At 53.3% G+C, this 27,422-nt stretch overlaps 1 protein-coding gene across 1 annotated transcript in view; it reads left to right on the top strand.

Annotated features, from left to right (window-relative positions):
• LOC118678950 overlaps positions 1-27,422 on the top strand; it is a 152,005-nt gene that overhangs the window by 120,790 nt on the left and 3,793 nt on the right. Inside the window, exons 3-4 of the mRNA XM_036355192.1 lie at positions 1,595-1,794; positions 26,820-26,968. Coding sequence (XP_036211085.1) covers positions 1,595-1,794; positions 26,820-26,968 — 349 coding nt within the window. The remainder of the gene's footprint in view (positions 1-1,594; positions 1,795-26,819; positions 26,969-27,422) is intronic.

A 27,422-nucleotide genomic window follows, 5' to 3' on the forward strand; every position in this document is an offset into this window, starting at 1 on the left:
TAGCAGGGGTGCGGGAGAGCTCTAACCACTGCTCTGCTGATGTCCCCCCGGCTCCTGCGGGGTAACTGTGGGCGGGCGCAGTGAGTGGGGGGTATTCCTCGCCTCTAACCTGGGAATGAGGGACTGATGCTCTCTAACCCACGGCTCCAAATCCGACGAATGCACCAGAGGGGCTTACGACGCAAGCGAATCCAATCATCTATATATGTGTGTGTGTATGTGTATATATGTATATATCTGGGTGTATATGTATATATTTGTGTGTATATGTATATATATGTGTGTTTATGTATATATATGTGTGTTTATGTATATATATGTGTGTTTATATGTATATATATTTGTGTGTACAGTGGGGCCTTGACTTACGAGTTTACTTCGTTCCGGGACGGAGCTCGTAACTCAAATTACTCGTATGTCAAATCGTTAAAGTGAACGAGTGAGACGTGTGATGCTGGGCTGATGTGGCGTTCACTGTGATGTTCGCTGCGCCAGCTAGCGGTGGGGTATCTGAAGCTGGCTCGTAACCCGGATTTTAGCTCGCAACTCAAAGCAAAAAATCGGCCGAGAGACAGCTCGTATATCAAAACACTCGTTAGTCGGGACACTCGTAAGTCAAGGCCCCACTGTATATGTTTATATGTGTATATACTGTATATGTATATGTGTGTGTATATATGTGTATGTATATATGTGTATATAGGTGTGTATATATGTATATAGGTGTGTATATATAGGTGTGTATGTATGTATATCTGTGTGTATATATGTGCATGTGTGTGTGTGTGTGTGTATAGAGAGAGAATGACTTTTGGAAAATTATATTTCCTCTTGATCCGTGCTTCTCGAAGCCCCCGATTTGACTCCTCGGTTACTGTTGCCTTTTAACATTTTCCCGTTAGACCCCCCCCCAGCCCAGCCCCCCACCCCGGCTTCTGCAACATGTAATCTTGCCTGGAAAAAAAAAGTTAAATTCAGTCTCTCGTGTCACGCACGGACCATTGGGTCTGCGAGTTTAGAACTGAAATCAAGCTTCTTCCGACATGAGCATTAAGGGCTGGACATTATTCATCCTTGAAAGAAAAAGAAGGGGAAAAAAAAGCGCTGACTGTGAGCTTCCATACGGGACCGAGTTCCGCGGGGGCACGAGCCCATCACTGACTGTGTGTCACCTACAGAGCTCACTGGGGGGAGAAAAAACACCCCACCCTCCCCCCCAAACCCCCAAACACGCTTCTCAGAGGATCAAACGGGGGGATCCCGGTCGGAGCAGCAGGGCCGGGGGGCGCCAGCGCGGGGAGCGCAGCCGCGCCAAAGCCGGGCTCCCCACGCCTCTCCGGGGCGCCGGTCGCCCTGAAACCCCCGGTCCTCCTCGCACCCGGAGAACAAATACACCCGAGGGGGCGGGCCCCGGCGCTTTCAGTTTCCACTCCCCGCCAATCGGCGAGCAGGCAGCCGGCGGGGCTGGGGCCGGCCGGCCAATGGGGAGGCCGCGTGCCCCCCCACGTGACCGGCCGCCCCTGTCGCTCCCGGGCGCTGCTGCGATTTAGTTCCATTGAGAACTGCGGGGAGTGAGGTCCGGCCCTCGCCGGAGCCGGGGCGCCCGGGCGCGCGCGCGGGGCCGAGTTCCAGGGACTTCGGGGAGCCCCCACCCCGCCCCCGCCCCCGCCACCGCCTCTCTGCAGCCCGGCCCGGGTCCTGCACCTGCCCCTGCCCCTGCGGCGGGGCCCGGCCCGAAGCCCCAGCCGTCGGGGGACCAGGCACCGGGGCACCGATCAGGACCGTGTTGCAACCGTGAGTGCGCGTTCCTGTCCGTCCGTCCGATGCCGAGAGTCGGGTGCCAGCAGCTGGGAACCCGTGCGGGGTCGGAGGGCGCGCTTTTTCCACGCGTGGCGGGTGGGGTTGGGGGGGAGGGGGGAGGTGTTAGGGGGCCGACAGGGGCCTCTTCCAGGCGCGATCGTTGCGGGTTGGATGGTGCGAGGGAGGGAGGATGGACAATGAGAGCGGTCGCGGGAGACGGTGCCCGGACGCCCCTCCCGGGCGCGGCTTTGTTCGGGAGGAAACGCGGAGGCAGGCGCGCGTGTCCCCGGCGCACCCCTTTGCGCCCTTTATGTCTGAGCCGATCGGACCCGCTCTCCCTTCCCCCCACGGCCCCCCCAAACACACACACACACACAGACACGAGAAAATCAAAAGGCAAACTTTGCTGACTCCACGGACGGCGGCCCCGCCGGCTCCCCCGACATCTGACAGTTATTATGATGAGCGGCTCGGGGCAAAGAGTTCTTCCATTCCTCCGAACAATGGCTCCGAGTCACGGCGCTCTTTTCCTTTCTTTTCTTTTAAAAAAAAAAAAATTAAAAACCACCACTTTGCACTTCGCCAGAACGAGGGGTGGGGGGAGGGGGCTGGACGGGCGTGTGGCTTTTGTGCGCAAAATGTGGACTCAGGTCCCCGGCAGGAGTGCAGGGCAGGGCGGGGTGGCCAGGGTGCAGACGGAGGGGAAAGACTAGCGTTTGGCCTTCCGCGGATAAAAAAAAAACCACAACACACATTTATTTTTTTGTGTGGAAATTCCTAAAAGGGTGGGGTGAGGCGGTGGGGGGTGGGGAGGGGGCACAGGCAGCTTCTTTAGGGAAGAATGCGGGCAGAATGAAATAATTCCGGACCCCATCTTTGCAGCAGGCAGGATGCTTAGGTGAGCATCGGAGGTGCCGGCATGCTAAGATATGTTATTATTATTTATTTATTTATTTTTTGCTGAGGTTTCAAACAGAAGCGACCGACAGAGAAAGCAGGTTTTATGTGTCCTTTTTTTAAAAAAAAAAAATTGGAAACAAATATTTTAGACATGACTGCTTCCTTTGGAGGTCCGGCCAGCCTCATCGAGCCATGCATGCACGCATGCACGGTGCCTTTCCTTCGGGAATCGCCCCAAACCTGCAAAAGTTACCCGCTCAAGTCCCCGAAAAGGAATGAAAAGGCAAACCAGCTCGCGTGTGATTTTGACGGATGACGCGGTGGAGCCACAAAAGCGCCAGCCGGCCCTGAGCGAGCGAGTTGGGAAGGCAGCCTTTTCCGGGGGGCGGGGGGGGGGGGAGTGGTATGTGAACTTCCCCTCAAATATCCAAAGGGATTACCAGGCTCCAGACATCCCTCACGAGGGCTGCCCAGGTCTGCCCCGGGCAGGGCTTGGGGTCCCATGATAAACGGCCCAGACGCGGGGACCCTTTTTTGGAAAGAGGATCCGGACACCCATGTTCACCGAATCTCTGTGAAACACACCATTTTTTTTTCTTTGTCTGCTTCTCCCGGCATCTCCCCTCCCCCTTCCCTCCCCCCCCACCCCCCCGCCGCCGCCGTCCCCCCCCACCATCGTCCCCCCCCCCCTCCTCCCTGGGGTCTGGAGACACCTGAAGGCTTGGCCCTAACGATGCCCAGAGCCCCCGCCCGTCTGGCCTCCAGCCAGGCCCCCACCCCGCCAGCCAGCCCAGCCCCAGCCCCAGCCCCAGCCCGGCGCTTGCACGCGAGGCTGGCCCGGCCCACTCCCCTGCCTGCTCCCCGCCGGGGACGGGAGGCGAGTCCCGCTCCGACCGCGGAAAGATTAAAGAAAACAATATCGCCTTTCTCCTGCCCCAGACAGCCCCGGGTTAACCCCTTCGTGGCCTTGGAAACCGAGACCCCTGCTGCGCCCCAGGCAGGTCTGGGGGCGGGGAGCGGGGACCCGGGGGCCGGGGGAGGGAGGGGGGGCTGCACCCGCGGTCGGTGCCCACGCCTCGCCTCCCTGGGCAGAGGGTCTCAGCTCCACGGACCCCACCCACCCGGGACATGGGAGGACACGCCGTGGGCCCGGGGAGGGAGAGCGAACGTGCTTGCGGGGAAGTGCACGGCTGGTGAACTTGAGCTGGATACAATGTAGCAAAGTCGCGGGGCTGTGGCAACATTGTTGCAAACCTTGCAGGAGGCGGAGGGCCCTGCCGTTGCAGCGGGCGCTGTTTTCTTAAGCCTCTCTCTCTCTCTCTCTCTCTCTCTCTCTCTCTCTCTCTCTCTCTCGCTTTCTCTCTCTAGCTCTCTCTCTCTCTCACACACACACACAGAGGCAAGAAGATCATTGTGTCCCCGAGAAGCCCGGGCAGGAGGGTGAGGTCATTCATCTCCGATAAAATTTCGCCTTTGTGGGCACCGCATGCAGGCACCTCCCCGCGCCCCGTGTCTGCCGGGGGTGCGCCCCGAGGAAGTTGGCGTGTCCGTGGGGCGCCCCGGACCCCACGGCGAAATGCCGCTTGATGGGTCGCTCCCTCTGTGTTTCTGGGAGATGTGTTTGCGGGGTGGGCGGTAGGGGCCTAGGGGGGCCCGGGGTGTGGGGGGAGCCTGGCGGAGTTGGCGGGTTCCAGGGAGACTGGTGAATGAATATGTAGGTGGGGCCTTGTCCCGGTGGCCCAGTCTCAAAGCCATGAATAGGATGGGGTGACTTGGGGGGCTCTGGTTTGCCATTTTTTAATGCGTGTCACCATGAAATAATTTTATTTTATTTTTGCTGTCAATTGAAGGAGGGGTTCTGTACAAATGATTTCAAAGCAATGCTGGTCTGGTGGGCCCTGGGTTCCATGGCCGATGGCTGGGCTAACATTTATGCGCTTGGGGCGGCGCTGGGATGTATTTCAAGTCTATTCTGTGGGTCTTCCACCGACCGGCTCTCTACACCCATGTTTAGATTTCTCGTACTTCGTAGCTTTAAGGCCGTCGGGTTCTTCTACGAAACTCAAGTAGAACACAGTGCAATAATTTTACCCAAACGCATTGCTGTACCTGAGATATGCATGTAACTAAAGACACAGGACACCCGTGTCTGCAGAGCGTCCCTTCGTGACCAGTTTTGAATTTGTAACTCGAACGATTCCTCCTGAATCAGAAAGGGCTGAGTACACGGACCAGTTCCCAGGTGCCAAGTGTCTGGTACAGCATTTTCTTCGCGTCGCAGTCTGCTCTCAAGGCTCCCTTTCTTGCAAAAGGATTAATTTTGCGAGGATTTTCGGGGCCTCGGTGCATGAGGGGCACCATTTTCACTTCCACACACACGTGGGAGTGAGACGGGGTTTGCCGACGGAGCGTGCAGCGGCTGTAAAACACGTGAAAAGTGTTTTGTTCCTCTTCGCTGTCAGGTTCCTATTGTTGAGAACTTAAAGAATGGGCCCGTTTTGTAGTTAGAGAGAAAAAAAAAAAAAACCCACCAGGCTACACAAGTTAGGTGGCATTCTTCGGGGCAGCAGGACAACGGGAAGGAATCAGGAACTCGGAGAAATTCTTGGGCCTGAGGCAATCCTTTCGACAGAAACCGCCCGCCCTCCCCGACGTACAGTGGGGCCCTCGGCCCTCGGATGAATTATGTAATTGTTTTATCAAAGCTCAAACGTGAACGAATCCTGGGTCTTAAATTTCACCTGCTTTCCCAAATCAAAACAAGACGTTGCCCATTGGGGGTGGGGGTGGGGGGGCGGGGAGGGTGTGGGGGGGTACGTTACTAAAAAGCCGTCTTTCAAAGAAAAGTGGATAAGGCGCTCGATTGAAGCCGTTGAACGCCGTCAGGCCGATTCCGGAACAAACGGCCTCTCAGAGCCTCGCGAGGAGGAACAGTTTGCTCCAGTCCCCTGGCTCCTCCTGACACAATGGCGGGGGTTTTATTCAAAACGGCAGCACAAACACAGTCAATGTCCAAAAACAACCAGGGAGAGCGTCTGCCAGGGCTCTGTCCGATGCTCACGGGGCACGGACTAGAATGTTCTTAATTCGGTGATTGATTTCTCTGAAGGCTTTAGTGCAAACGGCACCCTTGCTTAGCATATGCTGATAAAATCATATATTCTTGTGCATGCGTGTAGTACATATAGTATATATATGTAATGTATATATATGTAATGTGTGTATATATATGTATATATATGTATATATATGTGTATCTATATATATATATATATATATGTATTTCTGAATATCGTCTTATGGCCCAAAGTAATTGTTGGTATTGTATTATAACCAGAGGTTGTTTTTTTTGTTTTTTGGGGTGTTTTTTTTTATGGGCTTGAGTTAGAATATTAACGTATTTTAATGCAATGAGATCTGGGGGGTGGTGCCAGCTAGCCATGTCTACGGTGTGCCAGCTAGCCATGTCTACGGTACGCCAGCCAGGGCCAGGCTCAGGGATTGTGGCGAAATGAATGCGTGAAGGATGTAATTCCTGCAAACGCCTCCCGTGCACAACACGGAATCCTGTCGAAAGCCGGGAGTCTCATTTGGCAACGAGGAGAACAAAATATGCTTTCGACAGGAACCTCTCTTTCTGACCAGCTCGAGGCTGGTTTCTCAAAGTCAGCGTGCACCCCTGTTTTCTCGTTATGGGAGGGGAGGTCAGGGTGTTGTGTGTGTGTGTGTGTGTGTGTGTGTGTGTGTGTGTGTTTTCCAAACTCCGCCCGGAGGCGTGCGGCCTGAAGTCATTTTGCATCGATGCCCCCACCGGGGCAGGGACTGCAGGAACCTCCCGTCTCTGTGAGAGGAGAAGGAGGCCCGCTTGGTGGCCTGGCACCTCCCATCGTCCCCTTCCAAACCCACACCCGGCATTCACGTCGCTGACACTATCAACGCTATTTTCCCAATTTTTCCCAGAGACCCCGGGGTTCTGGAGGAAGAGGGTTCTGGGCATGGTTGAAGGTTGCACTGCCTCACACTCAGCCCGCTCAGCCAGGCTCACTGACCACAGAGAGGGAATGGACTGTGATCCTGCCGGTGTGGCTCAGTGGGTAGAGCGTCCGCCTGCAGACCAAAGGGTCCTGGGTTCGATTCCGGTCAAGGGCACAAACCTCGGTTGCAGGCTCCTCCCCGGCCCGGGCCCTGGTCGGGGCACGTGCAGGAGGCAGCCCATCGTTGTGTTTCTCTCACATCGATGTTTCTCTCTGTCTCTCCCTCTCTCTTCTACTCTCCCTAAAAATCCATGGGAAAATATCCTCGCGTGAGGCTTCACACACACACACACACACACACACACACACACACACACACACGGGGGATGGACTGTGGATTGCACATGGGGAGGTTTCCTGCGAGGGTTTGGGGACCTGCCCCCATACACGGATTTGGGGGTGACCTGGGGCACGTCTTAGAAACCCCAAGCCTGCATGCAGTTCCCCGGAGATAACTCCCAGCCCAGCTCCCACCACGCGGACACGTGTTCCTTTCTTATTTAGATGAGACGGGGCCTTTCAATCACAGCTTTCTTCCCGGCCTGCTTACACATTCCGGCGAATGAAATCAGCACAGGCTTTTTGATTCTAATTGGCCATGTGCAGAGGAGGGGCGGGGGGCGGAGGGGGGGTGTAGGGGAGTGTGTGTGGGGGAGAAATCAGTGAGAGCTTTGTCAGGCTGGCTGCCTCAGTTGTGTCTTTGTGTTCGTCTCCTGCCTGGCCACCCTCAAGGCGTGGAAAACGCTCAGTGTAGATTCATATGCGTGGGGCGGCCGGAGTGAGCCTCCACGCAGATGGTGCGAGTTGGCTGTTCTCCCGTCTCTAGTCTCAAGGAATCATCGTCATAAAAAGTTACGCCCTCCCACAGCCTCTCACCCAGGTAGGAAGCTGTGCCTCGGTTAAAAAAATCCGTGAACCTGTCGGCCTCGTGCTTGAATGAAGACGAGAGCAGGATGAGCCTAAATTTGTTTTCCTTGTCGCTTGACCCGATAAGTCGTCATGATTGGAAGATGCATGTAGTTTTATTTTCAACAATATATATTTTAATTGATTTCAGAGAGGAAGGAATAGGGAGAGAGAGACAGAAACATCCACGATGAGAGAGAATCATGGATCGGCTGCCTCCTGCATGCTTCACCCTGGGGATCGAGCCTGCAACCTGGGCCTGTGCCCTTGACCGGGAATCGAACCTGGGACCCTTCAGTCCACAGGCCGACGCTCTATCCACTGAGCCAAACCAGCTAGGGCTGCATGTAGTTTTAGATACACCGTGAAAATAAAAAAAACCCAACACACCACTACCTAAAATTCTCGGTGCGCCATTTGTGTAGTCATAATACAAACAGAAATGTTTTCCTTGGGTACTTTCTTTGGGCTTAGATTCGTAAAATAAAATCAAGAGTTTCAGGCGATCGACACAGTGCAGCTGAGCAGGTTGTGTCTGCACGAACAGTGGGCACGGGGGGTTTTGTTCTCTGTCTCTTTCCGACAAATTCTGGATTCAGATAACTTCCTCCATAGCGTGTCGCTGCAAAGAGTCAGAGTCGTTCTCTTTTTACACATTTAATTTTAGGGCAGTAAGAGTGTGAGAGGCAAACAGGTGAGCCTTCTGACACGACGCCATTTTGATGCATAGAGATAGGAACGCGCACCAAAGCTGCCTATTTTAAAAATTACAGAGCGGAGGCAAGAAAAAACTGCAGATAGCGTATGGGTGTCATCGAAAAACCATTGGCCTCTGATTGGCCATCCTTTGCTCCTCCTTCAAAAATAGGGTCTCCCATCAGGAGCCCCCCTAGGGCAGATGTTTGAAAAAAATGCAGCTTATGACTGAGATCAAGTAGAATTGCTTTGCATCAAAACTATGCAAAAATTGCCCGGCTGGTATGGCTCAGTGGTTGAGTGTCGCAACCCATGAACCAGGAGGTCACGGTTACCCATCAGGGCACTTGCCCGGGTTCCCCAGTAGCGGGCGTGCAGGAGGCAGCCGATCCATGATTCTCTCTCGCCATTGATGTTTCTCTCCCTCTCTCTCTCCCTCTCCTTTCTGCTCTGAAATCAATAAATATATATTTTAAGAAACTGATGGATCTTCCCCCCCATAGTTTGTTTTTAAAAACACTACACAAAAAGTAAAATGTGATTGCTCATGGCATTCCTAACTGTTCTTACGTCACCACCATGTGAAGTCAGTTCTTCATAGACGTTGAAATCTCAAAGTTTAAATCTCACATTTAAACCTCAAAATTTAAATTTCTGAGCTTGTCTGATAGACAGGGCGTCCCCCAACATGTATACACACTTTAGCAGCGGATCGCTCCATTTTGAAAATGAAATGTATTTTCATAAACACTGCCTTTATCATTATTCGAAGTGTGTGTATACATTCTTGGGGGGGGGGGGAGACGCCCCCTCTATCTGTGAGTCCATTTGTGTTACCAAAAAATGTGAGCGCTCTCGTCCTGCCATTATGTTAGGCGCGTTGATGTGCACATCTCGTTTCTGATGATTTTCCCCACCGGTTTGTGAGTGATAACAATCCACCGGGAAGACAGACGGGGGCCACTAATTCAGTCCGTTCTTGTTCTGCTGCCCCCGAATGAATAAATCCGATCGAGAAACCAAAGAAATCAAAGTATAAACAGAAAAACCTCAGCCTGGCACCGAGTCTAAGGTATTTTACGACACACGCTTTTGGCTGAGGCTTGCTTTGGTCACGAGAGATGCTAATGAGCCCTGAGTCTCGCTCTGAAGGTAGGAGGCGGCGACGGATCTTGGGAAAACGGTAAAAATGGTCTCGGCGTTTCCCTTTCAGAGGGTGGCAGCTACGGGGTTCCAAGCACACGGGTACCGACCGACCGGGGAGAGAGCGCGGAGCCCCTCCCACCCTCCTCTCCTGCGTGGGGTCTCGATCCAGCGGGACCAGGGATCATCACACGTCCTCCACGAGTCTGGATATTTCTCTCCACGTGGGTCCAACCCGCTGGAGGTTGGCCACGCCTTCCTGTGTATCCTGATTCCTGGTGTGACCGGCATGCGTGGGGGTGGGGGTGGGGGTGGGGGTGGGGGTGCAGCTGTGGGCAGTGTCTGTCCTCAGGGGCCCCCTTTCCTGTCCCCGGAGACACCAGGCCCCCTTCAGCTCTCCCGGCTCAACCTGTCTGTTCTCTGCTCCTTCTGCAGCCCCCCCTGCCCCCCTCCTTCCCCCGACAGCACACGTCTGCTCACATCTGCTCATGGCCACCCCGTTTCTGCTTAGGTAAGACTTGGCCTCCCCCTTAATTATGCAGCGATGGTTCGCAGTCACGACTGTGTGTGTGTGTGTGTGTGCGTGTGTGTGTGTAATTGTGTATTTTTAAACGGCGAAGGAAGTGGTGCTAACGGGGCAGACGTCACAGCAGCGGCATGAGTGCAGGGGCAGATGGCGCCCCGAACTCTGCCATGTGGCCCAGGGGATGACGCGTCTCTAGCTCGCACTGAACTTGACCGGACGGACGGAGCCGCCTGGGGTGGGGCCCTCTCGCAGTCACGCCTCCCATTTCCTGCAGGGAAGTTGCTGTTTTAACGTGAAGGGCCTCGCCTTCCCGCCTCGGCTGCGGCTGGACTGGAGGAAGAAACAAAGCTTCCAGATCAAAAGAGACCCTGTCCAGCCCTGGCTGGTGTGGCTCAGTGGGTAGAGCATCGGCCCTCGGACTGAAGGGTCCCGGGTTCGATTCCCCCTCAACGGCAGGTACCTTGGTTGGGGTGCGTGCAGGAGGCAACCCTTTGATGTGTCTCCCGCACGTCGATGTTTCTCTCACTCCCCGTCTCCCTCCCTCCCCTCCCCTCTCTCTAAAAAAATCAGAAATATCCTCGGATGAGGATTAACAAAGAAAAAGGGGGGAAGAGAGAGAGAGATCGTGTCCATAGTAATAAGAGTGTGAGCCGTGTCAGACCCCCCCGAGGATATGTTCCCATGGATTTTTAGAGAGAGCAGAAGAGAGAGGGAGAGACGGAGAGGAACATCGAGGTGAGAGAGACACATGGATGGGTTGCCTCCTGCCTGCGCCCCAACCAGGGCCCGGGCTGGGGAGGAGCCTGCCACCGTGGTCCGTGCCCTTGACCGGAATCGGACCCGGGACCCTGCGGTCCTCAGGCCGACGCTCTGTCCACTGAGCCACACCGGCCAGGGCTGGAGTCAGATTTCTTTTTAAAAAAAGGAGCAAATCCAGGCCTGGATTGAGACCGAGATCCTTACGGGAACCGGGTCCCTGCCCGTTGGCATCAACCCCGCGGTCGCGGGCGGCCACAGAGCCCTCGTGGTCCCAGGGGCACCTCTAGGGAATCGGCCCGGGCACCTCGCGGTCACGGTGACGGTCAGTGTCCTCTCAGACCCACTCCTCGGGGAGCAAGCTGCAGAGCCACAGAAAGGTGCCACTGACGGTGCCTTTCCCTGTCCGTCCCGCGCTCATGACCTGGGCGGCAGCAGCCAAAGCGATGCGGACAGGCCGTGTAAGACCAAGTCCACTGCCCGGCCGGCGGGGCTCAGGGGTTGAGCCTCGACCTAGGAACCAGCACGTCAGGGTTCGATTCCCGGTCGGGGCACAGGCCCCCGGGTTGCAGACTCCATCCCCAGTGTGGGGCGTGCAGAAGGCAGCCGGTCCATGATTCTCTCTCATCATGGATGTTTCTCTCTCTCCCTCCCTCTCCCTTCCTCTCTGAGATCAATAAAAATATATTTAAAAAATAAATAAAGAAAGAAAGAAAAAGGGGCGCTGAGCTCATTGTGACTGGTTTTTCCGGATGAGCCAGCGAGGTCGGGAAACACGGCCGCCCCTCTGTCAAGAGCCTCTGAGACCTGGGGGTTCTGTGCCAACCCGGTCGCCACCTGCAGGGGAGAGACGGGGTGTGGGACGGCCCTGAACCGCCACTTCTGCCGTCATGTGACGCGGCGGTGGGGGTTTCCCCGACGCCGACTTAGACGTTAAGGCGAAGAGTTTTACGGAACAGGCGGCCTGCAGCCCAGAGCGGCGTCGCCGTGTCTCGAGTTGGCCCGGCCTCTCTTTCTGTTGCCGGGAAGTTGATCGCTGGGAGGCTGTGGGGGACCCTTAGGAATATTTTTTTCACCCGGGATCGGAGCGACGCAAACCCACGCAGACGTCTTGCTTGCGAACCACCCAGAGAAGTCGCAGGTTCTCTGGCTCACCCAGGCGGGGCTGTGGGTTGGGGCTGGCTTATGACGGCCGTGTCTGTGTGCTGAGCAGCCGCAGGGGGTGACGGTAGGAATGCCACGTACAGTTTTTCCAAATGTCAGGAGCAGGGGTGATGTTTTAAAAAAAAATCCCGGGATCGCGAGGAACGGGAGTCCGGGGAGGAGGAAGATGTCGCGGCGAGTGAGTTAAAGAACAAATGTAAAGCGGATTACAAACATTTGGGTGACCTCTGAAGATTTCTCTTTTTCCTACAAAAGTCTGCACAGACGATTGGACGTGTTCTCTGGAGAGACTGTAATCAACCGCTATTCAGATCATGCGGTAGAGAAGACAATTAGGAACTAATTTCTTTTAAAAATATATTTTTATTGATTTCAGAGAGGAAGGGAGAGGGAGAGAGGGAGAAACATCAATGAGGAGAGAGAATCATGGATCGGCTGCCCCCTGCACGCCCCACACTGACCAGGAATCAAACTGTGACCTCCTGGTTCATAGGTTGATGCTCAACCACTGAGCCACACCAGCTGGGCTGGAAACTAATTTCTTAAACCTTTTTGTCCACCCGTATTATCTCTGCCTCTAGAATCTATAGATAGAAAATCCTAAGCCAGTGATGGCGAACCTATGACACGCGAACTCATTTTTTTGGTTGATTTTTCTTTGTTAAATGGCATTTAAATATATAAAATAAATATCAAAAATATAAGTCTTTGTTTGACTATGGTTGCAGAGATCAAAAAATTTCTATAGGTGACACGGCACCAGAGTGAAGTTAGGGCTTTTCAAAATGCTGACAGGCCGAGCTCAAAGGGTTCGCCATCACTGGCCTACGCGAACGTTACGACCGGCCAACCGGCTGGTCGCTATGACACGCACTGACCACCAGAGGGCAGACACTCAACGTTGCAGCTGCCCCTGGTGGTCAGTGCGCTCCCATAGCCAACGTTCCACGGCCCGCCAACCTCCTGCGATCCCTCCCCCACCCCCGGCCAGCCAACCCCCATCAGCCCCGATCCCCGGCCAGCCCCAGGGACCCCACCCGTGTACGAACTCGTGCACCGGGCCTCCGGTATCGTATAAACACAGAGTAGGTCCACATTAAACTGCTTGTGTCGATGTCCGCAGCACACAAAAACCCAGTGTCCTCAAAATGCCCGGCACGTGACATTGAAGAAATGCCCTCGGCCTCCCTGGCCCTTCTTAGAAAAAGCTGCCATTTTTCTCCAACGGTCCCATAAGCCCGTGCATCAGGAGGAAATCGGAGGCGGAGCAGCAGCTCCTATAAAACCCAGGAAGCAGCTTCTTAACTGGGAGGCGGGAAGGGACCTAATGCAAATCATGGGGGCGTTCAGAAAGACTCCCTGAGATCCGACCTGGGCGCGGTCTGTCCCCCCGTGAATCCGGGACGCGTTATCCCACAGGCGCACGGGACGTCGGTCAGGTACACTTGGCCTTGGAGTCCCTGGGTCGTGTTCCGTGGAGTCCCTGCATCTGCATTTTCTTTTTGGAAATGGGGTGATACACGAAGGAAGAGGGAGGAAGCAGCAGGGCCTCCATGCTAGGCACAGCACGGACAATCAGAATGCAAACCCCTGCCCGTTTCCTTGGAGGTATTTCCCGATGAGAGTCAAACCTCAGAGCGGCGGCGTTCGGGGATGTAGGGCATGAAATCACATCATTTTCAACCAGGAAGCGGCCTCCCGGGTTATACCCGGAGGCAGAGACGCCGAGGCCGGAGCAGGGAGGCCAGCAGTGTGCCGGTCACAGGGCCAGTGATCTAGAATGACACCCCAGGCCTCGTTCGGCTGCTCTTTAGAGACAGCCGGGCACAGACAGACACCCGGAGATGAAAGCGTCATGGCGCCTCCCTTAACCACATCCCCTCCGATAAAAGTCCTGCCGAGACGGAACAGAACCCACTTGTCTCAACAAGAGACGTCAAACCGGCCTGGACGCACTCAGCCCTCTGTGCTCGGCGTCCTGGTGGGCACACCCTCCCCATGTGGCCGGGACATCGCGGAACGGGGGGAGGTGTAGGACGCGCTCACCCCCGGCCCATCCCAGCCCTGGGTGCCCGCGTTGCAGCTAATCTGCAGATATTAGTAACATTCCTGTGACCTCAGTCCCATTTTTTTTAAAAAAATATATTTTTGTTGATTTTAGAAAGGAAGGAAGAGGGAGAGAGATAGAAACATCCATGAGGAGAGAGAATCATGGATCAGCTGCCTCCTGCACGCCCCTCATTGGGGGTGGAGCCTGCAACCCGGGCCTGTGCCCTGACAGGGAATCGAACCCTGACCTCCTGGTTCCTAGGTCGACGCTCAACCACTGAGCTACTTATGATCCCTGGTTTTTGGGAATGAGGAGACCTAGGAAGAGGGGGCTAAGGAATAAATTCCAGAAGCCACATTGCCGATGGGCGGGGCCAGCATTCGAACCCAGGGCCTTCTCCGGTGCATCACATGGCTTTTCCGCCCGCATCGCGCTGAGCTATGGAGTCGAGTGGGTGGGGGGAGGCATCAATGTAATGAAGCGTTTGATGAGTGTAAGAGGGTATTGATCTTAGAAAGCAGGCCGCCGTATCGCGCATTATCACGGGTGATGAGTTCCCAAAGGTGCAGCTCAACTCTCGCTAATGAGTTCCATTATTTTTTTTTTTTAATGTATTTTTATTGATGTCAGAGAGGAAGGGAGAAGGAGAGAGAGATAGAAACACCCATGATGAGAGAGAATCACGGATCGTCCGCCTCCCGCACGCCCCCTACTGGGGACCGAGCCCGCAACCCGGGCACGTGCCCTTGACCGGGAATCGAACCCAGGACCCTTCCGTCCGCAGGCCGACGCTCTATCCACTGAGCTACACCGGCCCGGGGCGTGAGTTCCGTTATGATGAAGATCGAGGTGCAGCCCACATGAATAAGCACCGTGGGAAAGCCCTTTATTTTGCTTCTTTATGGGAAATTTCTGTCCAGCGCCGGACTTTGCTGGAGCTGGGGACTGGGCTGTGCTCCTAAGACGTTCTCGCGATTCTTCAGACCTGAGCCAACTGGCGATTTCTAGATGGGAAAGTCTTGACTCAACTCGACTGCTCTCTCTCGCTCTCTCTCTCTCAGGAGAAATGTAATCGCTGCCCCAAAAATGTTCATGTTGGCTTTCAGTTGGCTAAAAAAATAAAAAATAAAAATTGTTCTTTATTTTATGTCAGGGAGTGAAACCCCTTATTCCACAAACAGCAGTGGAGTGACTTCTTGTAACATGAATGTGCTACACCTGAACGCACGCCTCCCGTACGTATGTTCCATGCACTTAAAAATATCTTTGGAGGTATCCACTGAAGACATGTGTCTAGTGTGTCTAGATACCTTCTCAGTCTACCGTGGTGTCAGATTTTCCTGGAAGGTCGAGGGTGACATCATAGCAAGTGAGCGAAGCCGGCGTGGCAGTTTCCTGCCTGCAGAATTGCTCTAAAACCTAAGAAATGAGCCCGGCCCCTGTGGCTCAGTGGGTAGAGCGTCGGCCTGCAGACTGAAGGGTCCCGGGTTCGATTCCGGTCAAGGGCATGTACCTTGGTTGCGGGCACATCCCCAGTAGGGGACGTGCAGGAGGCAGCTGATCGATGTTTCTCTCTCATCGATGTTTCTAACTCTCTATCCCTCTCCCTTCCTCACTGTAAAAAAAAAAAAAAATCAATAAAATATATTTTAAAAAAAATAAAAATAAAATCTAAGAAGTGAGCCCGGCCGGCGTGGCTCAGGGATTGAGCGTCGACCTAGGAACCAGGAGGTCAGGGTTCCATTCCCCGTCCGGGCACATGCCCGGGTTGTGGGTTCGATCCCCAGTGTGGGGCGTGCAGGAGGCAGCCGATCCATGAGTCTCTCTCCTCATGGATGTTTCTCTCTCCCTCTCCCTTCCTCTCTCTCTGAAATGAATAGAAACATTGAAAAACAACAACCGTGTTACAATTCTAGAGCGGCCCACAGGTTTCCGTGGCCGGAAAGTTAATGGGAGGGGAGCGCTGTATTGGGCTCTTGACTTTCATGGGTTTTATCCCAGGAAGAAAGACCAGCCCCGAGTTCCGGGGAGCGCTGGGGGAGAAGGGAAGACATCGTCACGCAGGGCCGGGCCGTCACCAGCCTTGCCCGCCGCCCCTCGTGCGTCCACGAGGAGTCAGAGGCTCGTAATGACCGCGCCCGTCGGGTCTGCAACGCGGCACGACCTGCGGGAAAAGGGAAAAGGGAGCTTGTGAAGCCGTTTGCGGTGTCCGTGGTCGGATTCCTCTCCCAGCGGAGCCCGGGAAGGTGTCCTCACAGGTGTCTCCCGTCAGAGGGCCTCATCTGCATTCATTGGATTCATTACCCTAATTTAGGGAGAGATGATCATTTCCCCTCCGAGAAAATGAAGTGTCGGCACCACCGAACGGAGACATTGATTCAGGTGTTGGAAAGAGAGAGAGAGAAAAAAATTAGAATGTGTCCTAATGGGCCCTACTCTACACATAGTTCTGAGGCCTGCAGGAGGCAGCCGGCCAATGAGTCTCTCTCCTCATTGATGTTTCTCTCTCTCTCCCTTCCTCTCTGAAATCAATAAAAATATATTAAACAACAACAACAACAACATCAAAACAACCACCCTTGCCCTGACCGGTGTGGCTCAGTGGATAGAGTGTCGGCCTGCGGACTGAAGGGTCCCGGGTTCAATTCCGGTCAAGGGCACGTACCTTGGTTGCTGGCACATCCCCAGTGGCGGGTGTGCAGGAGGCAGCTGATGGCTGTTTCTCTCTCGTCGATGTTTCTAACTCTCTATCCCTCTCCCTTCCTCTGTAAAAAAATCAATAAAAAATCAATAAAAAACAACCACCCCCAGGATTCTACCAGATGTAGATGAAAGACAAGTCCCCTGTCTGAGGGGCCTCCGTGGCCTCCATTTATTGTGGCAAATACCCTCACGCTCGCTCTTGGGCAGGGGGGCTCATCTGGGGGACAGGTCCCAGACCCCGGGCCCCAGAGGTCCACCCGTCATGTCCTTGGTCTGCATTTTCCTTCTGCAAACCCAGGGGGCGTTTTGATCAGAGAGGCAACATCTTTTTGAGCATCGGGGAGAATTCCGGGCGGGGACTGGACGGTCGGTCAGCTTCATAGCAAAGTCACTCGCGTTGTCCGTGCAGGAGACGAGAGCGGTGGTAGTTAGTAATTCTTTGGATTTTTTTTTGAGCCCGGAACAATAACGCAAGAATTCACAGCTGAGCAGTTTTACGAGGCGCACTCGGGGGCGGGGGGGGGGGGGGGAGGCTCACGCAGGGTTCGTGCGGTGGTCCGCGTGGCCTCCTGTGCAAATATGTGTGTTTAACCCGGTGGTTCTCAACCTTGGCTGCACGTTAGAATCCCCTGGGAATCTCTTTAAAATCCTGATTTCTGGGCCTCATCCTCCGGGAATTCTGTTTCTCTGTTACTCATGTTGCGGCCCCACCCCATCACAAAGAGACAGAGTTTCCGGAGGATGAGGCCCAGAAATCAGAATTTTAAAGAGATTCCCAGGGGATTCTAACGTGCAGCCAAGGTTGAGAACCACTGATTTACCGGTTAATATGCGGATTTTGTCATCAGAGAAAACATGATAATTTCAAGAGAAACATCAAAAGCACTTTATTCAAAGTAACGTCCGTCGCTAGCTACACATTTCCCCCATCTTTCAGGTCATTTGTGGAGACCGTCCCAATAGAACTTTTCTTGTTTTGAGGCAGACCATTCAGAGACCCAATTGTCCACTTCTTCGTCCGTGTTGAAGTGCCGCTCAGAAAGTGCGGGTGCCGTCGATCAGAACGAGTGGTCATCTGAGGGAGCGAGGGCTGGTGAACACGGCGGGTGGGTTCATGCTTCCCAGGCAAGATCTTTCCACGTGTCTTTAGCTGGCTTTGAAGTGTGTGATGGTGCGTCATCATGAAGCAACATTACGTTGCCGTGTCCTCTGGCCCATTCTGGTGGATTTATGATTAAAGCGTGGTTCAAATTGATTATTAGCTGTCGGTAGCGATCAGGATTAACGGTTTCACCTGGTTTGAGAAGCTCATAATACACCACACCTTCCTGATCCCACCAAATGCAGAGCAGTGTCTTCCTTCCGAAGCGATTTGGCCTTGCAGTCGATGTCGATGGTTGACCTGGATCAATCCATGGTTATGTGCTTTTGGGATTCTCAGAATAAATCCACTTCTCATCGCCAGTCACAATTCGATGCAAAAAAAGGCTTTCTTTCGTGCCGTTGAAGCCACATTTTACTGATGACTTTTCGGTTTTTCCATTTGTCTTTCGTTCAGTTGATGGGGCACCCACTTTCCTTCCTTTAAAATCCTTCCCATTGCTTGTAAACGACCGGAAACTGTTTGCTGAGCAACGTTTCATCTTTCTGCAAGTTGTTTTTGAGTTTGACACGCATCTTCACCCAATAATGCTTGTCATCGTTGGTCTTCAAACGTTTTCACTTGACCTGGACGTTCTTTGTCTTTCACATCGAAATCCTCACTTTTAAAGCGTTTCAACCAGCGCCCACAAGTGTCTTGAGATGGAGCAGGTTCACCATAAGCTTCCCGAAGGATGCGATCACTGTCAGCAGCACTTTTCTTCAAAATACAATAATGAATTATAACTTCCCGCGATTGCTCTTTTTTTTGGCACGGAATTCGACATTCTTTTAAGCATAAAAGTATCTATGATGTTAACACCTTCAGCAAATGTGACATAGGAAGCTTTGAAGCTTGCTGTCCATACAACACAATAGCACACACATCAAATCGCATCTATATCAACATCTGTGCGACTCCGTCTATTGAAAAAAAATCCGCGTTAGTAACCGGTCCACCTGGTACTTCGAATGCCAGAGCCTGAGGCCAGTGTCCATAGTTCAATCGTCGACGTCCATGTTTTCTCCCCAAGAATCTTCTCGGCCTCTTTCTCTTAGACCCACAGGAAGGCTCAGCCTCTTGACTCTCGTGTCCATTTCTTTCTCTTCTCCACCCTCTCCTTCTGGAAACGGAACCAGAATTTAACGCACATCGATGGCTGGTCCCTGCGACACTCGACATTCTGGCCAAGACAAGACGTAGGGAGGGTCCCAGAGAACTGGCCAGGGCGCCTGCTTCCTCCAGACCCGACTCCCAAAGAATCGCTGAAGTTCAGTGACGGAGTTCGAGGAAATGGCTATTTGGTAGTTCAGCCAGGTTCTGGGGTCCGAAGTGTCCTGATCCCCTCACCGAAAAGGAAACACATTGCCCCCAAAGACCACGAATATCTCCCACGTTTAAGTGTCTGAAACTCATCATGGGTCGTAGAAATGTTTTCTCATAGACGACAATCAAATAATTCCGCTTGAAATTACACATGAAAATGGAGTGACACGACAGCCCAAGATACACGGCTTCTCTCTGTATCGTGTTTTGACAATGAACTTTAGAATCTGCTGAGGAAGAGGTAATTATTGGAAGCAGAGTTTTGCTGCACTGCGTGTAATTAAAATCGTGCGTCACGGGGCGGGGAAGGGAAACGGTGCCTGGTTTTGCTGACTAACCGTTGTCAAAGGAGGACTTTATTCTTGTCTGAAATTATAATGTCAACTCCTGGGGCGAGTTGGCTCGATCACTGTTTATTGCCATAGAATTTACAAGAAAAACTGCAACACATACCCACACGGGGAGGAAAGCTGTGGTGTTGCTATTCGAGGAATCTTCTCCCCCAGATATATTAATGGCAGGTAACGATGAAATGTGGGAGCCAATGAAGACACGGGATCCTATAAATAAAAATCGTAGCCCGGCCAGTGTTGCTCCGTGGTTGAGCATCGACCTATGAACCAGGAGGTCACGGTTCGATTCCTGGTCAGGGCGCATGCCCGGGTTGCAGGCTCGATCCCCAGTGTCGGGTGTGCAGGAGGCAGCCGATCCATGATTCTCTCTCATCACTGATGTTTCTCTCTCTCTCTCCCTCTCCCTTCCTCTCTGAAATCACTAAAAAAAAAAGAAAAAAGAAAAAAATTTAAAATCTTGTTAAAAGGGTGTGTTCATATAAAGAGGGCTCACAAAAGTAAATTAAATTAAAAGGCTCACACCCTATTTGCATGAGCAAAAGCTACTCATTTTGGAGCCGAAGACACAATGGAAAGAGGCGGGCTGACTTGTGCTTCGGTAGAAGGCGCGGAACACTCCCGGGATGGGCATCGCGTGCAGAATAAAAACGCGGGATTGGCCGGCAGCGGCTCCCAAGAGTTGCCCGCACCTTGTTCTGCTTTTCTCTCGTGGAGAATGCACGCCCCGTGGTTTTAAAGTCCCAATAGACCTTATGTTTTATCTGGAAGCGAGTAACATCCGACAAAATCCGTGATGCGTTCTTAGCTTCTCCACGCCGCCTGTCCGTCCACCCGGGGAGGGCCTCGGCCGGTTGGGGCCTCTCTCGAGCAGCATCACTGAAATGTCTCCTTTAAATGGAAAATGCACCCTGTGCTAAAAAGCGACTTTATTCTTCGCTATGGACAGGCTTTCTAAAGCAGCGCTGGACCCGTTTCTGAATGTATCCTGGATGAAAGGGGCCTGTTAGGCCACCCACAAAAGCAAACTTCGTGTTTTACTTTCTAACATTAAAATGCGTAACCCTAACATCCCCTCCTAGCAAAGCCAATTCGATATCTTTGGAAGGAGGGACCCATGTCCTGGGTAAGAAAGGAGGAAGAATATGAATTGGGTGGCAGTAATAGTTCACTATTTTGCTCTTACTGAAGGCAAAAAAAATTTTTTTTAAGGATGATTTTAAAAAATATACGTTATTTTTTTTAAAAAAATTGATTTCAGAGAGGAAGGGAGAGGCAGAGAGAGAGAGAAACATCCATGATGAGAGAGAATCATGGATCGGCTGCCTCCTGCACGCTTCACCCTGGGGATCGAGCCCGCAACCCGGGCATGTGCCCTTGACCGGAATCGAACCCGGGACCCTTCAGTCCACAGGCCGACGCTCTATCCACCGAGCCAAGCCAGCTAGGGCTAAAAGGATGATTTTTCTATCTTGGGCGTCTATAAATATTAGCATTGCAGGTTCCTGAAAAGCAAACAGGAACCGGAAAAGAGTAGGACAGGAAAGCCATCCAGCCTCCATTCATGCGGCGGCTGAAATCACACCTCGCACAGATGCCGCTAGAGCCAACACACGTGACGGTCGCAACGTTTACGCAGGCCTGACTTGCAACTTCGCTTTGTAAGTTTTAACTCTTTGATCAAAATATCGCTCCAAGCCTGGCCGGTGTGGCACAGCGGTTGGGCGTCGTCGACCTATGAGCCAGGAGGTCATAGTTGGATGCCCAGTCAGGGCACCTGCCCAGTAGGGGGCGTGCAGGAGGCAGCCCGACAAGGATTCTCTCTCATCATGGATGTTTCTCTCTCTCCTTCTCCCTTCCCCTCCGAAATCAGTAAAAATATATTAAAATATCCTATATCATAAAAGGCTAATATGCAAATCGGCCCAACGGCAGAACGACTGGTCGCTATGACGCACACTGACCACCGGGGGGCAGACGCTCAATGCAGGAGCTGCTCCCTGGTGGTCAGTGCGCTCCCACAGGGGGAGGGCCACTCAGCCAGAAGCCGGGCTCACTGCGGGCCTAAGCTGGCAGTCGGACATCCCCCGAGGGCTCCCCGACTGCGAGAGGGTGCAGGCCGGGCTGAGGGACCCCCCACTGAGCGCACGAATTTTGTGCACTGGGCCTCTAATATATATATATATATATATATATATATATATATATATATATATATATATATATATATAGTTCCAAGCCCCATAATTATACTGAGATTCACCTGTATATGTTTTTGCTGCCAGATCTCGTTTTTAAGACATGAATTTTACTTAGTACTTTTCCACTCAGCGTAACTTAGCTGAGCAATAAACCCAGCCAGATCTGGGTGTCCCTGGGGTCATTTCTCTGGACAACGTCACTCATAGAATCTGCACAATCTTGATGGCAAACCGTCTAGAGACCAACTTCAAACATCACGGCAAACCTGCCTGTGGAAATGATTATTTTTAAATGTGTCGATCTTCATGGTTTCCACAAGAACTGAGGTTTAATACTTAAAAAGGGGTCGTTGGTACTTGCCCGTCTTCCAAGAATCCCTGCCTAATATTTTTAGAAAAAGGCTTTACGTTTCCCACAGCATTACTTTGTAAACGGTATAATTATAGGACTCAATCTGCTGGGATTGATTTTTCTATCCGTAAGGATCTAACCAAAGAGAGCGGTTGCGACATTTTTATTTATTTTTTTGTAATTTAGGATTCATCACCATGTCTTTCTTTTTCACAAAAAAAAAACAAAAACACGACTCTGAATGATCGCTATAATCCCAGTCATCAACATCTGTCGTCCATCCTCTCTAGTCAGCAGCAATCCGCATCGGGACGCGTGAAATCTCATCCCGTGAGGCCTTGGCAGACCTTCCTGACTCCTCGGTGGACTCACTAAAATTCTACACCTCAGATGACGTCTTACCTGCACCTGTAATGGACAAGCCTCGCTTGGGCCACTGTTCCCCTGGAACGGTTTTCGTAAATTCACTTGGTGGGTTCCGACGTCCCCAACAAATACCGGATCCCGGAGCTGGGGCGCTTCCTGTGTGCGTGCCCTCATCTGTGTATGCGTGTATCCCATAGGAAGCAACGTAGCGTTTGTGATGGAACCTAATCAGCTCTGAGTATATATGACTCCTCTGCCTTCCACGTGTGTCTCCTGCAGATTTAGCTAAAGAGAGATGGGGGGGGGGGGGGGGGGAGAGAGAGAGAGAGACTTGGCTTTCATTAAGTGGGTCAGCGATGTGGACGTGTACACTGCCCTTCTCCTTGGTTCAGCATTTAGGTGTGACTGCGTGGCGCCGTGGGAGGCCACGCAGGTGTCTTTTTATCGCACCCAACTCCTCCGATCTCATCCCTTAATTTAGTGCATCATAAAACCAACATCTCCTTACTTCTGCCCTCCTTCCTTACGCGCCCATTCATCCTACAAAACCCAGAAATAAACGCTCGACACCTCTTCGTTTTACGTTTCCCAGTTCCTGGCAAGTCACCTTTAAAATAGACATAAAGAACTTTTTTTCGCTCTGAGGCTCAAGCCATTCATCCCTAAAAAGGAACTGCCAGTTAAGCAGCTCGCTCTGTGAAAAGAGAAACGCACGCAGAGGGCTCCCGATCCAGACGGAGCTCGACGGAGCTCGAAGGAGAGGGACCCCGGATCCCATCAGCTGGTTGCTCTCAAGGTCAGACCCAAGGTCGGACGGTCCCCTGTCCGTGATGCAACGGGAGGCTCCAGACGCGTTCCTTTCCGCTCCGTCTGGGGCGTTGTGCACAAGTGGGCCCAGGGGCCCAGGGGCCCTCTGCATCCGTCTCATGAAGGACTTGCACCATGTGCCTATGATCTCATGAATATACTCCCCCCACCCCCCACCCCCCAAAAACAGCAAAACACACACACACACACACACACACACACACACACACACACACACACATGCACGCACACGTCACCCTCTGCTATTCTCACTTCCGGAAGTGTGTGTGCAGCAAGGGTGGCCTTCGACAAAGATCTCACCCTCATTTTTTAATAAAGAAAAGATTGTCCTTTTTTCCGTGTTTCCTGGATCGTCGGGGAAATTGATATTCCAGGAGGTAAGGACTGTCTGCCAATGCACAGCCCCAGGTCACATTCATGGGGGGGTGGGGGTCCCATCCCGCAGGCCTGTGGAGGCTCCGCTGGTCAGAAGCCGCCCAGACCCGGGGCCTGGAGGCTCCCGTTCCCCGAGGTTTCCCAAGGTTCCCCGAGGTTTGTGGGGACCTTGCAAGGAGGCCTGGGCCGGCGCCGGGCCTGGGACCCCCACACAAGGCGCCTTTGTTCCCTGCTCGCCGCCGAGGGGATGTGACCCTTTCACTTTCATTTGTCAGCGGCCGTCTGTTGGCCCCGCTTCCTGTCGTGAATGATGGGAAACAGGTTTTTCTTGAAATAAATCGGAGACTTTTTCCACTCTCTCGTGCGGACCCTCGCGTCCTTCCTGGGCGCAGTGGCGGCAGCCGGGGAAAACGCGTGGCTGCCTCACCCCGCCGCCAGCTTCTGATCTCTCCCAGAACAAGAAAAAGAAAAAAAGACAGAAATGAAACAAAAAATAAAAAAAATCCAGCAGGTCCTGCTCGCATTCCTCGGCTCGGACAGAACAGAACTGGAGATGTTTGTCCGTCGGACACAACAGTGAACGAACAGATCCCCGTATAAAGGTTGGACTCTGGAAGACCCCCCAGGAATGTTTCCAGAAGCCGCTCAAACAGTAGCTAACATAACACACAGTAATGAGCCCGGCCGGCGGGGCTCAGTGGTTGAGCCTCGACCTGTGAACCAGGAGGTCAGGGTTCGATTCCCGGTCAGGGGCACAGGCCCGGGTTGGGGGCTCGCTCCCCAATGGGGGGAATGCAGGAGTCAGCCGATCCATGATTCTCCCACTCCCTCTCTGAAATCAATATATATATATATTTTAAAAAGACGATACTAAGATCTATATAAAAAAGAGCTAATATGCTAATTAGACCAAACAGCAGAACGACCGTCTGGATGACCCTCCGGAAGATCTTCCGGACGAAAGCCGGGGCTGCGAGGGCCAAGCCCCTTGCATGGATTTTGTGCATCAGGCCTCTAGTTCTAATAGAAAGCCTTTCCCATAGAAACATGTGGTCCGCCGTCTACCTCTCTCTCTCCCCGCCTTTGAAACGGCAGCCAGGGCACTGGCTCGAATGCGTTCGAATCACAAAGGAGCCAGCACATCTGGAAGTTTGAGAAGCAAAGTGAAATAGTGAGAGGGGGCGGGCGGGCTGGGGCGGGGAAGGGGGGGGCGGGGGGAGAGTCCGGATTCAAAAATGCAGATGTTGAACGCTGCTGCCAGCCGGGCCCCAGGAACCAGAAGCCACGGGCGGAAAATTAAAATTGTCGCCTGGGCCCCGGCCAGGCTGAGCGCGACAGGACCGTAACCTAATCCGGAGCGGGGTGCCCGCCCCCCCAGATCTGAAAAAAAAAAAAAAAAGCAGTACCCCGTGCCCTTGTGCAAATGAGCCGTTTCCAGGAAATCTTTGTCCTTCGAGAGCAGCAATGGGGCCTGGACGCTGCCCTCTCTCTGGTCACCAACAAGGGCCAGTCCTCAGAGTGTGGCACTCCTCAGTGACAACCCCCCCATCCAGGCCCCCTCTCTAGGGCCCCCCCATACTGCCGAGGGGCACCGCAAAGCTGTGGGGCGGCTGCCAGGGCCCTCCCTCCCCCTCCCCCTGGTGCCCTGACAGCCCAGGTCCTGCCAGCACATGCCTGGGAGACAAAGACACCAGGGCCCCCCGTTTTTTTTTTTTTCATGAAAAATGGGTTTCGTGCACAGAAGGCCAGGAGGAGAATGGGGAGCTCAGGGGCCGGGGACAGAGGCGGGCCTGCACCCCAGCGCCTCCAATCCCAGTAGACGTTGCAACTAAAAGCCTTTCCCGGGCTGCGAAAGGACCCCCAGCGCCAGCGACTGTCTTTCTCTTTGAGCTCATGGCTAAGGCGCAGGGAGGATGTGAGCTGAGGGGAGAAGCGAGTGCTGCCTCTGCTCGCGTCTCAGGGTCCCCCCAGCCCCCCCAATAAAGGGGGGAGGTAAACACAGAACACACAACCCTATTGTAGCAAAGGCGTCCGCAGGAATCCCGCGGGAAACCCCAATGAGTGTGCTTCCTATAAAAAGACTCCCCTACAGCAGCCCAGGGCGTCGTCACGGGCGGGGCAGCGGCGAGTGGTTTATGGGGATGCACACCCCGCACCTCAGCCTCATGTGGGCTGCGCTGGGGAGCTCACAGCCAGGGCTGACTGCTTGGCCACCACCCCACGCCCGGCCCGCAGAGAGGGTGCAAAGGCAGGGATGCAGACAAAGAGAGAGTGGTCCCCGCTAGGGACGGGCATGCCTGTTCCAGGGCGACTTTCAGAGAGGAATAGAAGTGGATTCCCAAAGATGGAAGACTTTCTATCGAACCCGAGAGGGTCAACGGACATAAATCTAAACAGTGTCTCTTACAGAATTGCTTTCACAAAACACCAGGATTCTCGAACTCATTCGGGAACAGCAAAGGCGCCTGTGGGCCTGCCCTCACTGAGCCTCATCGAAAGGGAGACAGGCCCGCTATCTTGGACTCGAGGAATGACACGGGGAGAGCAGCGTCTAATTCAGAGAGATTCGTGAGTCTCTTTAGTGAAATTAAATGATAAGAAGCCAGGCAAACGCACTTCATAGGCTTGGGGACAGAATCCAGATGACTCTCACCAAGGCACCGCTAGGCTTTCGTCATTTCAAACCTTCTGCACAAGGCAAACGCCTCCGAGTGGAAACGAATTCTCATCATTAATTAGCATCGTGGGAGCCACCCAGCCTGTGCCTGTCATCCTTTCGTGGGTCCTGATGAGGGTGGGCCCCGAACCGTGTTTTCTGGGGCCCAGTGGGTAACCCTGGAAAAGGGAACCCGTAGGGTCCCAGCAGACCCTTGTGGATGGTCCGGTTGGAAAACATTACCATTAGAGCAGCGGTTCTCAACCTGTGGGCCGCGACCCCTTTGGCGGTCGAACGACCCTTTCATAGGGGTCGCCTAAGACCATCCTGCAGATCAGATATTTACATGACGACTCATCACAGTAGCAACATGACGGTGATGAAGTCGCAACAAAAATAATTGTATGGCTGGGTCACAGCATGAGGAACTGTATTGAAAGGGCCAGAAGGTTGAGAACCGCTGCCTTAGAGGCTAGAACTCCGTCTGAGCTCATTGGCCGAGCACGGCCTGGGATTCACGTCTTCTCTCTCCTTCGTTTCGGGCAGGGATTTGGCAAAATGACCGGCAGATCCGCCCAGGAACCCGGAGGCGTTTGGATCTCCATCTTCGATGGCGTCCCTCCGACGTTGAAGGGAGATGCTTTGACCCCAGAGAGGAGGGTCTCCATTGGGTCTGAAACCTGGATGTGGCTCAGGTAGGTCCTTCCTCGTGGTTCCATGGAAATTCTTCGTTCTCTCCACCACAGATCACTGTTCCCCTCCCCCTGCCCCCCTGTCTCTCTTCCTTTCCTTTGTCACTGACAGATGTCCTTTATATTTTTTAAATATATTGTTATTGATCTCAGAGAGGAAGAGAGAGGGAGAGGGGGAGAGAGAGGGAGGGAGGGAGAGAGAAACATCAGTGATGAGAGAGAATCATGGATCGACTGCCTCCTGCACACCCCACACTGGGGATCGAGCCTGCAACCCAGGCAGGTGCCCCTGACCTGGAATCGAACCCAGGACCCCCCCCCCCCCCCAGTCCGCAGGCTGATGCTCTATCCACTGAGCCAAACCAGCCAGGGCTGTGTGTCATGCGTTATATTCCAGATGATTAGCCATAGAGGTTCCTTCCTACCAGACGTCAAACGTGTGTGTGTGTGTGTGTGT

The sequence above is a fragment of the Myotis myotis genome, unplaced genomic scaffold (genome assembly GCF_014108235.1).
Source record: "Myotis myotis isolate mMyoMyo1 unplaced genomic scaffold, mMyoMyo1.p scaffold_m19_p_21, whole genome shotgun sequence".
NCBI classification, from domain to species: domain Eukaryota; kingdom Metazoa; phylum Chordata; class Mammalia; order Chiroptera; family Vespertilionidae; genus Myotis; species Myotis myotis.